The sequence below is a fragment of the Narcine bancroftii genome, chromosome 3, assembly GCF_036971445.1.
Source record: "Narcine bancroftii isolate sNarBan1 chromosome 3, sNarBan1.hap1, whole genome shotgun sequence".
Classification (NCBI taxonomy): Eukaryota; Metazoa; Chordata; class Chondrichthyes; order Torpediniformes; family Narcinidae; genus Narcine; species Narcine bancroftii.
In genome coordinates, this window is record NC_091471.1 from 296,974,799 (window position 1) to 296,988,347 (window position 13,549).

Here is a 13,549-nt window from a genome sequence, read left to right on the forward strand (position 1 = left end):
ACAGTGGCAGTTGGTCACAAGGTGAGCATTTATTATCTATTTGTATTTTCCCCACGAAAAATCACTGATGTACACACTGAACATGTTTCCTGGTGTCTTATCAAAGTAGGGGGGGTCAGGCTGGCATCAGCATTTCGGTTCTTTGACTCTTCGAAGGGAAGAGTTTATTTGGTTTTGAACGGCCGTGTAACTTGTCGTCACTGTTAAATTTGGCTCTCTGCAAAATTTGTAATCTGAATTAAATTGTTTCTGGCATATCACAATGGAGTTGCTTTCCTTGTTGGTGAGGAGGAGAGGTATTCCCTCTGTGGAATCCCTCTGGCATTGGTGAGGCCATGTTTGGAATACCATGTGCAGTTCTGGTCACCAAATTATAGGAAGGATATCAATGAGGTAGAGAAGATAAAGAGATTTACTAAAATGTTGCCTGGATGGCAGTTTCTAGAATACAAAGAAAGATTGAGTAGACTGGGCCTTTATTCATTGGCGTGTAGAAGGTTGAGGGGGGATTTGATAGGGGAATTTAAAATTATGAGGGGGATAGATAGAGTAGATGGGAAAAGGCTTGAGGGTAGGAGAGATTGGAATGAGGGGTCATAAGTTAAGGCATAGGGGGCAGAACTTTAGAAGTAACATAAGAGGGAGTTTCTTCACTCGGAGAGTGGTGGCTGAGTGGAACGACCTTGCGGAAGAGGTGGTTGCAGCAGGGTCAATTCTGTCATTTAAGAGAAGGTTGGATGAGTACATGGATGTGAGGGGGTTGGAGGGATATGGACAGGGAGCAGGTAGGTGGGACTAGTGGAGTTTCACTTAAATTGGTGCGGACTAGAGAGGCCAAGATGGCCTGTTTCCGTACTGTAAATTGTTACAGCTATATGGTTGTATTTCATTGTATCTGTCCCTTCCAGCCCACAATCCCTCACTACCCAATTACGCCATGTCTTGCTTGGGTTTTCTCTGGGTGTTCCAGTTTCATCAACTCCTCCAAATCCCAAGGGGTGGGTAGGTTCAGTCAATTTATTGTCATCTGATTGTACAACCTGATGCAATAGTGTTTTCTAGTCCTTGGTGCAAAAACATGCAGACACACAACTAGACTTAACACACATACAGACAAATAACACATATGCAGGACAAGTATTAGAATCTATTTTAAAAAATTGTTTTGTACAAATGAGGGTCTTCGATGGTTAGTGTGAGCTGTTCCTTTGGTTGTCCAGCATTCTCACTATCTGATGGAAGAAGCTGTTCCTCAGCTTCTCTGACATGAACAGCTGAAAGATGCTGTGTGCAGGGTGGAAGGGGTCCTTAATGATTTTGTACACCCTCCTTAGACAATGATCCCGATCCTGTGGATTGACCTCCAATCCATTTCTCTGCAGCAACCGTACCATGCTGTGATCCAGCTGGCCAGGACACTCTTGATAAAGCTCCTATAGAAAGTTGATGGTGGCTGGTAGCCTTGCCCGCTTCAGTCTTCTCAGCAAGTTTTGCCTTCCTCTAAGTAAGGAGATGTTGACTGTCCGTGATAGGTCACTAGTTAAATTAACTCCTGTCTCTACTACAGAGTTGTAGTGTAGTGGAGAGTGGTCGTTCCTGGTCCTCCTGAAGTCCATGATCATCTCCTTCGCCTTCTCCATGTTGAGACTCAAGTTGTCACTCTCACACCATTTCACACAATTTTCCACCTTTTCTCCAATGACTCATCATTGTTGCTGATGAGGCCAACGACTGTTGTGTTGTCTGCAAACTTGATGACATTATTCGAGCTGGATCTGGTGATGCAGTTGAGAGTCAGTAGCGTGAACAGGAGCGGGCTGAGCATCCAGTCCTGAGGTGGGCCAGAGTTCAGCATGACTGTGCTTGACATTATGCTACCAACCTGGATAGACTGTGGTCTTTATTGGGATCTAATTACTGAGAGAGGTGTTGTGTCTCACCAAGGACAGCTTCTCCACCAGTCTCTGGGGAGTGATCGTGTAATTGGGCAGCACAGTTTTCATGAGCCAGAAAGATCTCTTATGCTAAACACCCACGTGACCAATAACCTGCTAACATTGTACTTTTTTGGAGGGTGGGTGGAAACCAGAGCAAACTAGCGCAGATAGAGGGAGAATGTACAAACTCCTTACAGACACTGGCAGATTTGAACCAGGGCCACTGGTGCTGTAAAGGTGTGGCACTAACCGTGCTGCTCAATTCTAGTTGTGTCTTCACTCAAGCCCAATGTTGCCGACATCATCTTCAGAGAGAGTAGGTTCCAGACTGCTGGTCCTCAGTATTTGTAAAAATTAATTTCTTGTACAAGCAGCTCAAACTACCTTTTCCTTCAGAAGGTTCTTTGCTCCGTGGTCTTGGCTCAGTGGAAGACTGGATTTGAACCTGTGATCTTCCTTCCTCCCAGATCTACTCCTCAGCCATTTCTGGCACATAGCATTGTACTGACCACGCAGTGCCAGTACTGGTGACGAAGAACAATTAAGTAATTTTTACCTTCCATCTTTGATTGATGGTGTTGACGAACTGGAATGGATTCTCACTGTTCTGAGCAGAAATGTTGCTTTTCACATAAAACTAGTTCAAGGACCAACTCCCATGTTTCTGGAAGAAGCTCCTTATCAGCCTCTTGGATAATCGGGAGAGCAATGTGTAGGTTTGTTTGTTTTTTGCTGTTCTGTCACATGCTGTCAGTACTTGATTCCAAACTGAGTGGGCTTCTGAATTATAATGTCCCTTGAAATCTTGCTTTGAGTAGCCATGGTTTGAACTCTGTTCCATGGTGAGTAATCTATCAGGTCACTCCTGTTTGAAGTAGCTAGGGGCTGAGCATGTCTGAAGTGAATTGACAAGTTTGCTTTTCCACTAAATTTAGCTGCTTCAGTGATTCACTTGGTAACTTGGGGTTATGTCTTTGCTCCTGTTTAATGATGAGTGTCATGATCATAGATTTTTAAAACAACAGAGGAGGAGGAGGAGGACCAGATCAAAAGTATAGCTTGGATAATTTCCACATCACGGCTCTGTGCACTTGATGACTGCACTACTTGATGTTCTAGCCTAGGAACACCAGGTTTCTGTGAGGGGCGACTCTCTCTCTCTGTCTTCCTTGCAAAAGTTCAAGAATTTCATTTATGTTACATTCAAAATAGTATTATGTGACAATAATGGAACCTTTACTATGGAAATGTGGTGAGCATTTGCCTTTCTCACCTTCTGGATCTTCACTTGTCGAGATTCTTCCACCACCACCCCTCCACCTATAATTTCTCCAGCCCATAAACCATTTCCATGAAACTTGTAACCTCTGGTTACTGACACGCATTGGTCCATGCTTGTCCTAACTTTGCGTACCTTTGGTTAAATTTCTTCTCTGCTCTGCTCCCCCTCCCCTCCCCCGCACCCCCCTCCCCCCCAACCACGATGCACACAGAGAGTCTTCCCATAATTTACACACAACTGTGTGGGTCTCTGTATTCCCCACCAGTGTGCTAGTGGTGTGAACCCCTTAGCTGAGGTAATGTTCCAGTGTGACCTGGCTGCTCTATGAACCTTAGCCAATTTAAAAGCACATTTTAGTCCTGTGACACGTGGAGAGCTTTGGCTGTTGGGACCATCTGACCAGTCTATGCAGCCTCCAATTTTCTTTCTCCTCATTATGAGGAAAGCTAATTTATCACAACAGCTGCTTGAATTGCAGCAAGGGACCTGTGAACAAGACTACGAGCTGCCTGCTGGTCACTAGAACTCCCAGTAACCATGGATTTGCTTTCTTTTGACTTGGTTTTGTAATATAGTGCCTTGCATGTGACCTTTCTCGACCCTCCTTGTCACCTCCAAAAAAAAATCTGCCCCGCTCATCAGACACGAGCGCTTAGAAATTGAGTTTCTGCTTTTTTTTTGTTGATGGGTTTAATCTTGTTCTGATGTGGACCCACAATTCCAGAGCAAAATTAATAAAAATGCCTTTTCTTTTAAATAAAAGGGACAAATTACACACAATTTGGATGGTTTGCTTGGGAGTTATGGTTTCCAACAGCTGAAGGCAGTTTCTGGCAATTTCTTAAGTCACAGTCAGAGAAGGTGCAGATGCGTCTATTTCTGGCCACCTTGAGAGGTGCTGTGGGTGAGAATGCTCAGATCTTGCTGCAAGAGGCCTGGAGGTTCTTGACAAGAAGTAAATCCCAGCAGATGAACTGTGGGTGTTTCCCAAGTGGGACATGGGTATATTCTCTCTCCTATGTCCTGCCAAAGCAAGCCGTTTAAATCCTTGTTTTGATTCACGAAATTCCAGATTCTTCATGTAGAATCAAAGCCATCACATTGCTCCTGTTTAATGATGAGTGTCATGATCATAGATTTTTAAAACAACAGAGGAGGAGGACCAGATCAAAAGTATAGCTTGGGTAAGTGCCCTAGGACACTTCATCATGGGGTCCTCTGCCAATCCCTGTTCCTATTGCTTTTTTGTTTTTGCATGGGCCCATGCCTTGTCCACCAGTCTGCTCACCTTCCATTGTACAATTTGATGGATGGCTTTTTTGATTGTCTGGGAACATCAATGACAAGACGGCAGGTCTGCTCTTCCTGAATCAGTTGGCCTTCACGATTACTTTCAAGCAGTTGCTTGATTCCAATGATCTCCACAGTATTCTGTTTACTGACCCTGATCTATCAACACTGCTGCATTATTTTCAATCAGACGAGCTCTCTGTACTCTATACCCCCTTGTAACAAGTCAGTTTTTGATGATGGGTGCATGCTACTTTCTGGTGAGACCATAGTTAGAATATTGTGCCTCATTGCAGGAAGAATGTGGAATCTACGGAAAGGCTGCAGAGGAGATATACCAGGGTGTTGCCTGGATTGGAAAGTGCTAGAGCTTTCCTCATGGAGAAGGATGAGAGGTCTACAAGATTCTGAGAGGCAACCAGCACCTTTTTCCAAGGGCTGGAGTAGCAAGTACCAGAGGGCATCTGTACCAAGTGAAGGGAGGAAAAGTTTAGGGGAGACATCAGGGGGAAGTTTATTTACTCAGAATGCATTGCCAGGGGTGGTGGTGGAGGCTGGAACATAAGGGGCATTTAAGAAACTCTTAGGCTCGTGGATGAAAAAAAAATAGAGGGTTATAAGGCAGGGGGGTTTAGTTTTTGGTTGGTATACGTGGGTCAGCACCACATTGAGGGCCTGTAGTGTTTGTTATGGACTAGTTTAGTGTACATTTTAACTACACCATCCCACTTTAATACTTGCAAACTAGTTTTATTGACATTTTTGTTTGGTGATTATGATTCATTGTTGAATTAATGCAATAAATTGTGGCTCGAGTTCTGAATTTGGTCTCTTGTTTAGGAACTACTAGAGCTGGTGGAGAAGCAGGAGAGGACTGTATACAAGCTGAAGAAACAGTTAAAGTCTATGGAGCTGGGTGTGTTTCATGTGTTTTATGATCATAATTCCTTTTGGGTCAAGGTTCCTTTTATTGTCATGTAATAATACATTAAAACTGTAACATACATGATATAATTTAACTTTTGCCTTTTGTAAGGCAAAGAGTCTCCATTAGTGTTACCTAGCGCCTCTTACAGTACGAGAGAAAAGGAAGCAAAAGAGAGTCCCTTCACTGTCAAGAAAGATCTTTACATTGTAGTATATTTGAAATCATTTAGATTTCAGTTTGAAATCATTTAGATTTCAGTTTGAAATCATTGGGCGGCATGGTTGGCCTAGCGGTTAGCCCAACGCTGTTACAGCACCCGGGTTCAAATCCCACGCCGTCTGTAAGAAATTTATATGTTCTCTCCCGTCTGCCTGGGCTTTCCCCGGGGGCTCCAATATCCTCCCACCCTTTGAAACGTACCAGGGTTGTAGGTTAATTGTGTATAATTGGGCAGCAAGGGCTCGTGGGCCGAAATGGCCTGTTACCATGTTACATGTCTAAATTATAAAAGAGTCAGCCATTCTTTCTTTGGCCCCACTGAGTGTGCAGCACATGTAAGTAAAAGCCTTGTTTTCTTTTTGCCTCATGTAACAAATATATTTTATGTAGTTGGCAGGAGAGAAGTACGGAAGAAGCCATAACTTGACTGCTTCACAAGGAAGTGGGGGGGGGGGGAGTCCTCATAAATGTTGAGCAGAATCCTGGGGGGGGGGGAGCAATAGCCAAAAAAAAAAGGTTGAGAATGGCTAGTTTAGGTGGTAGTGGCATTTGTTTATTTAGAAGCTTTCTTCAATGGTAATGATTCTGAGCAGCCCAGGATAATAACCTGTTGCACATTCCCTGAACTGATTGAGTAACTGGATTTACTTGGATTTTGTTTTCAACGTGGCATCACAACAGATTCTTGGGCCAGACTGGTGTAGATAAATTCCCAAAGAAAGCCAATAAATGAGAGTGGCTTTGACAAACAGTACTTTGCAGTGAGCTATTTTCAAATGCATCCCTAACTCCAGAAGCTCAATGAGTACGACCTAAATTTTGCAAACACTTCACTTGAGCTCTGCGTCCGGAACAGCCTCACATTGGAAAAATAGTCCCTCAAAGTAGCCGTTGTTAGAAATTATAAATCCAGCAGCCAGGTTTGAATGTAACGTCACGTTTGGTGCCTGCTGTGCGCCTGATGCAATTCAATTCTTTCAAAGTTAACTGCTTGGATGGCTACAGGTGGAATATTTAATACTCAAATATATTGTGTTCTAGAAATTTTTTTTGGCATGATTCCATATAATTATGCTTCGTTATTTGGTTAACTATGATGCTGTGGCCCTTACAGAGACTTGGCTGGAGGAAGGACAGGATTGGCTGATGCAGGTACCAGGATCCTGCAGAGGGGGAGGACACTGCAGAGAGGGTGTCTACTAAGAGAGTGTGGGGGGGGGGGTGGGGAGTCAAAAATAAGGAGTAATCCATAGGCCCCAAATAGCCCTCGGATGCCGAGGAGCAGATAAGGAGGCAGATTTTGGAATGCTGCAGGAAATACAGGGTTGTAGTTATGGGTGATTTAAACTTCTCTAATATTGACTGGGTCCTCCTGACTGCAAGAGGGATAAATGGGACTGAATTTGTCAGGTGTGTTCAAGCAGGATTTCTGACACAGTATGTGGACTGGCCAATGAGAGTAGAGGCCATACTAGATCTAATTCTGGATAAATAACCTGGTCAGGTGGTGGACCCCTCTCAGTGGGGGAGCATTTTGGTGAGAGTGACCATAACTCCCTGAGCTTTAGCATAGCTATGGATAAGGAGAAAAAAATGGGAAAGTGTTTAATTGGGGAAGGGCTAATTATGATGGGATGAGGTAGGAACTAGCGAGAGTAAATTGGAAAAAGATGTTTAAGGGTGAAAGGACGGAAGTAATACAAAGGAAGTTTAGGGACCACATGCTGGGTTCAGGATAGGTTTATCCCACTGGGTCAAGGAAAAGAAGGAAGCAAAAGGGAACCGTGCTTGACGAAGCAGGTGAGGCCAGTCAAGAGGAAGGAAATGCGTTAGATATGGAAGTAGAAAGGGCTCATGAGAAGAATATGGTAGCCAGGAAGGAGCTTAAGAAAGGACTTAGGAGAGCTCGAAGGGGTCCTTGGCGTGTAGGATTAAGGAGAACCCCAAGGCATTCTCTGCATTTGTGATTAACAGAAGGATGACAGAATGAAGGTGGGGCTGCTAAAGGATAAATGAGGCAACCAGTGGCTGGAGGCAGAAGAGGTTGGGGAGGTCCTAAACGAATACTTTGCTTCAGTATTCACAAGAGAAAATTTGATCGGGGTGAGGTCAGAATAGAACAGGCTTGTGTGTTGGAATGTGGAGATTAAGGAAGAGGAAGTGTTGGATCTTTCAAAAACATCAAGATTGATGTCACCAGGGATGGTTGCAATATGCCAAGGTTGCTGTAGGAAAATTGGGAAAAGATAGCTGGGGAAGTAGATATGATCTTTGCATCCTCTTTGGCTGCAGGAGAGGTGCCAGAGGATTGGAGAATGGAAAATGTAGTCCCCTTGTTTTTTAAAAAAAAAGGTAATAGGGAGAATTCTGGGAATTATAGACCGTGAGTCTTGCATCAAGGGTGTGCAAACTATTGGAGAGGATTCTTAAGGATAGGACCTATGAGCATTTGGAGAAGTACTGCTCAAGGATAGTCAACTTGGCTCTGTGAAGAGAAGGGCATGCCTCACGAGCCTAATTGAGTGTTTTGAGGGGGTAATGAAAGGAATTGATGAGGGTAGGGTGGTAGATGTGGTCAATATGGATTTTAGCAAGGCATTTGACAAGGTCCCCCATGAGAGACTCGTTCAGAAAGTTATGAGGCATGAGATCTATGGCTGTATATTTTTTAAAAAAAGAATTGCTTGCAGGTAGAAAGCAGAGAGTAGTAGTGGAAGCAAAGTATTCTGCCTGGAAGTCATTGACTAGAGGTGTATCACAAGGTTCTGTTCTGGGACCCCTGGTCTTTGATTTTTATAAGTTACCTGGACAAAGAGGCAGAAAGATGTTTCAGAAAGTTTGCAGATGATACGAAGTTTGGAGGAATTGTGGATGAGATGAAGGTTGTCGAAGGTTACAAGAGGATATAGACCGGATACAGAGTTGGGCAGAGAAGTGGCAGATGGAGTTCAATCCAGATAAGTGTGAGGTGATTCATTTTGGAAGGACAAACCAGAATGCTGGGTACAGGGTTAATGGTTGGTTATTTAAGAGTGTGGATGAACAGAGGGACCTTGGAGTCCAAATCCGTGCATTCCTTAAGGTCGCTGCACAGGTTGATAGGATAGTTAAGAAGGCCTACGGGATGCTAGGCTTCATTAATAGGAGATTGAGTTCAAGAGTAGAGAGGTCATGTTGCATTTCTACAAATTTCTGGTGAGACCTCAGTTCTGGTCAACTCATCATAGGATGTGCAAGCTATGGAGAGGGTGCAGAGGAGATTTACCAGGATGTTGCTTGGATTGAAAAATAAGTCGCATGAGGCAGGGTTAGCAGAGCTAGGACTTTTCTCTTTGGATCGTAGAAGGATAAGAAACTTAATAGAGGTCTACAAGATTATGAGAGGCATAGATAGAGTGGACAGCCAGCGCCAGTTTCCTAGGGCAGAAATAACAAACACCCAGAGGACATGTGTACAAAATGAAGGGAGAAAAGTTTAGAAGAGACATCAGGGGTAAGTTTTTTTTTTACAGAGTTGTGGGTGCCTGGAATACCTTGCCAGGGATGGTGGTGGAGGCTGAAACATTAGGAGTATCTGAGAGATTCTTAGACAGACACATGAATGAAAGAAAAATAGAGGGTTATAGGATAGGGAGAGTTTAGTACTTTTAAGGAATATATGGGTTGGTACAACATTGAGAGTCAAAGGGCCTGTTCTGTGTCTTAACTGTAATGGCTGAACATTCCACTGAGCAGTGTGTAGTGGACCTGATTGTGCTTCATACTTGTAGGTTGGCTGGTATGTGATTGTCATGTTCAAACTGCAGATCCATATTGGTCAACGTGCTGCTGTAGGGTTTGTGTGCAAGATTTGCATTTTAACAGTTACTCTTTTGCTCTGTAGGAAAACTGAAATCTGTCACTGAGTCCAATCGCCATGATCTGTCCACAACAGTTTCCACTCCAAGCAAAACAAAAGACTTCCAGGGAATGTTGGAATGCAAGAAAGAAGATGAAGCTTATTTAATCAGGAACCTTGTCACGGGTAGAATGGCCCATTGTGTTACTGAGTTGAGGCAGACTCGTGCATAATTAGTGATCTGGAATCTGGTCTGACTTGAAACTTGGACCATTCTTTTTCTCCCAGAGATCCTGCTCGGCCTACTGAGTTCCTCCAGCAGATTTTCTTTTGCTCTGGGCAGTTGGTGATATTTGATACCAAATATTTCTCGCTTGGTTTGGCTGGAATGTTAACCAAGCAGGAAAATTATTTATTGAAAAACTTGGGACCTTGGTTTGATTTTTGTGGAGGCTTGGGTGGGGACTTGGCCTTTCCATAAGTAGTGTCAGGGTAACTGACACTTTGCACACTCCTCACTTACTGACCAAAGCTGGGGTGGAAGGCAGCATCGGAGCACTGGGTGATGGTTGAATTATTTTAATTTAAAGATGTAATGAAAAGCTTTGTTTTGCATGAACTTTGTGAAGGTGAGTGGAGACTGGCTACTCTAGCACCATCGTACAAGAAAAAGAGAGAAGTATTTCAAACTGGTGAGGATCAGATTGTCTCCTCTGTAGCCGCTGTCCCTGTAAGACCATAAGACAGAGGAGTAGAAATGGCCTTTTGTGTCTTCCCCACCATTTAATCCTGAGCAGATCCATTTTCCAACTCAGCCCCACTGCCTGACCTTCTCCCCATAACCTTTGATGCCTTGGCTAATCAATAACATCAATCTGTCTTAAATAAACACAATGACTTGGACTCCACAAGCACCTACGGCATCAAATTGCACAGATTTTCCACCACTGGCTAAATAAATTCCTCCACATCTCCGTTCTAGCAGATGCACTTCATTCCTGTAACCACTGTAGCAAGTAGCTGCTGCTATAATCAGATGGGCAGCCTGTGGGTTCCATGGTTAAGTGTCGTGGAAGGGAATCTTTGGAGTTCAGATGCGGTATCTTCCAAAGTCTTTCCATCTCGCCAGCAAGGGCACTCCTGTCTGGCCCCTGAGGAAACTTGGCTCTTTAAATTCAGTCTCATAGAATTTATTCAGAATTTTGCTCCATATCTTACTGGCCTTGGTTAATGGTGGGTGAGAAATATCACTCCACCTGCCCCCGTCCAGGAATTGGAGTTAAAATGTATTTCAATTCAGTGGCAGAGGTTTCATGTGAGAGTCAGTGACGGAATGAAGTGAGGGTGATCGGAGCATGGGACTTGTGGAAGGCAAGCAGAGTGGTTCCAGGATTGGTTAAAAAGCTGTAATTTGCAAAAGATATTTAACGGAAATTGAGAATGTAATTGGGCTCCAGTGGAAGGAGCTGGGATAAATAATGGGCCAATATCTTTGGAGAAAGAACATGGAACATTATAGCACAATACAGCCCCACGATGTGCCGACCTATATAAATCTGCTGAATAAACAAAACCTTCCCTATCTCATTGCCCTCTATTTTTGTTGCATCTAGGTGCCTGTCTAAGACTTTTAAATGTCCCCATTGTTACCAGCCTTCACCACCACCCCTGGGATTGCATTCCAGGTGGCCACCACCCTGTTTTTTAAAAAAAAAACTGGCGTCTCCCCTGAAGAGTTGCACTTTTTATGACCGAATCCCTGAAGTAATATTAACTAGTAATAAAGCTAGTATCAAAATGCAGATGAACTTAATTGTATGTAATCTGTCCTGTGGGATATATAATCAAACATGGATTATTTATTTTAAAAAATTAACATTTAATGCCAGAAGCATTGGACCAATTGATTCGGTATCATCTAACTATTCCTTACCTTTTTTTGAGGGTTGTTACATCTTTTTTTGGTTACAACATTCCTTGTTCCTGTGACAAACAATGTTTATTTTGTTTATAAATTCTATAAAGATTTAAAGCCATTAAACCTTGGAATACAGATCCAAGTTGTAATTACGAATAAACACAGCCTGAGTGGGCTTAATAGGTTTGATTTGTAACATGCTGCTTGAAAATGTAAGGTGTTAATCTTCTGTAGATCAACTAGAAAGCTTCCTTCCTCTTCTTTCAGTGGGATGAATAGTGAACCTTATGAGTGAAATTGCTCTTTTGGATTCTGCTTCCTTCTTGATGTTTCTGAAGCCCAACCTCTGAGACTTGGAGAGCACTGAGCACAGCTTTCTAGAAAAAAGCTGGTTAGCTTTGGTTGCTGAACCAAGGGTGAACAAGTTGGTCTTTGCGTTATAAGAGATTGTTTTCCGATGTTATTTCTGACATTTTATTTTGCTGCTTTCAATAATACCACTATTGATCTATTGACACATTTGGACTAATCTTTCTGAGCGCTGTCCATGGATTTTTATCAATCATCTGACTGAAATTTCAAACTTTTAATCAAAGTTCTCTGAGTAATCATGCAAACTGAATTTCATTTCTTTGAATCCTGCATGAGCCTTGAGTGGCACAGGTGATTGGCTTGTATGTGGAAATAGTATCTACATCTACAGGCCTACCAAAAAATATAATGTGTGCTCTGAAGAATTGTGTCTCAGATGAGTGATGAGATTTCAGAGAGAGACCAGTTGTGGCAGAGCAAAGGCAACATAATTTTATGATTCTGAGGTTCAATCAAAAATTCTGCTAACAGAAAGAAATTGTCCTTCAATCTAATGGCATGTGTTTCTTAATATGTTGACCACTTTTCCAAGGCAGCAGAAGTTATCGATGGAGTTGGTGGAGGTGGGTTGGGGGGGGTTGTGGTAGAGGGTGGTAGAAAGTTGGTGTGTGCGATGGAATGAACCACCTTTCCAACTCTGCAGTTTCTTGTGGTCTTGGTTGGAGCAGTTTCTGCACCAACAAGATGCACTCAAGGTTGTGTCTGCTCTTGTCAAGCTGTCGTCTCCACTATGGACTTTTGACAACTAAGTATGGTTTTACTTTGCTTTGTTGCAGAAAATTCAATGGTTTTTTTTGTTGTAGATCTCCAGCCTCAATTGGATACATTGGGTGTACTGCCCACACTTCCTGCCTTCATCATCTTCATGTGTGTCAGACACGCAGATCATGTTAATGACGAACAGAGAGCTCATTCCCTGTTTGCAGCCATGATAAGTGGCATTAAGAAGGTTTCAAAAGTAAGAAAACATTTTTTTGATGTTTGGTATGCAGTTCCAAAATACTTAATGTGTTGACAATCCTGTATTCCTGTATCTTCTTTTCTCTCTTTTGCAAAGCTATATACTGTAAAACCCCTGTTATGTGGAATTCAGCAAGTGGGGGGTGGGGGGGGGATAAAAAGCAGAAACAAATGGGTAAAAAAATGCAGGTTCAAAATTAGTGCACCTCACCATTAGTTCTCTATTCACACAGCACGCAATCTCAAGCAACCAGAAAGTTCACTTATCCCTATCCAGCATCTACCAATCCCCATAGGTGCGGGATACCAGAGGTTTTTTTTTACTGTATTTAATAACTTCTTCCATGTGGGCTGATCTGGAAATGAATTAAATGTAAATTTTAGTTTAGACACAGTAACAGGCCATTTTGGCCCATGAGCCCAATTTACACCCAATTAACCTATTAACCTGCACCCCCGGTACATTTCGAACAGTGGAAGGGAACCAGCGCCCCGGGGAAATCCCATGCAGATCCAGGGAGTGTGGGATTTTAACCCCAGTCCTAATCACTGCCACTGTAAAGGTGTACTAACCGCTACCCCAACCATGCCGGCGTTTGAAATGAGGTAGCCGGAGCATTGATAGGCTCAACCTATTTTAGCTCTGCTTTTGCCACAATTATTTGAAAGAGGAATTTTTGGTTACAATGCTGAGAACTTTTGCATTTATTCAAAAAAACTCCAGGAGGGTAAGAAGCGTTGTCTGCCCTGCGTAATGTAAATGTCCTGCAGAACTATTCAAGCTAACGATCACTTTCATCCACAA

The 13,549-nt window shown here is 43.0% G+C and overlaps 1 protein-coding gene across 1 annotated transcript in view; it reads left to right on the forward strand.

The window, feature by feature from the left end:
* Nucleotides 1-13,549, forward strand: part of LOC138758957 (unconventional myosin-Vb-like) — a 160,428-nt gene that overhangs the window by 135,857 nt on the left and 11,022 nt on the right. Inside the window, exons 29-31 of the mRNA XM_069928633.1 lie at nt 5,350-5,425; nt 9,540-9,680; nt 12,588-12,742. Coding sequence (XP_069784734.1) covers nt 5,350-5,425; nt 9,540-9,680; nt 12,588-12,742 — 372 coding nt within the window. The remainder of the gene's footprint in view (nt 1-5,349; nt 5,426-9,539; nt 9,681-12,587; nt 12,743-13,549) is intronic.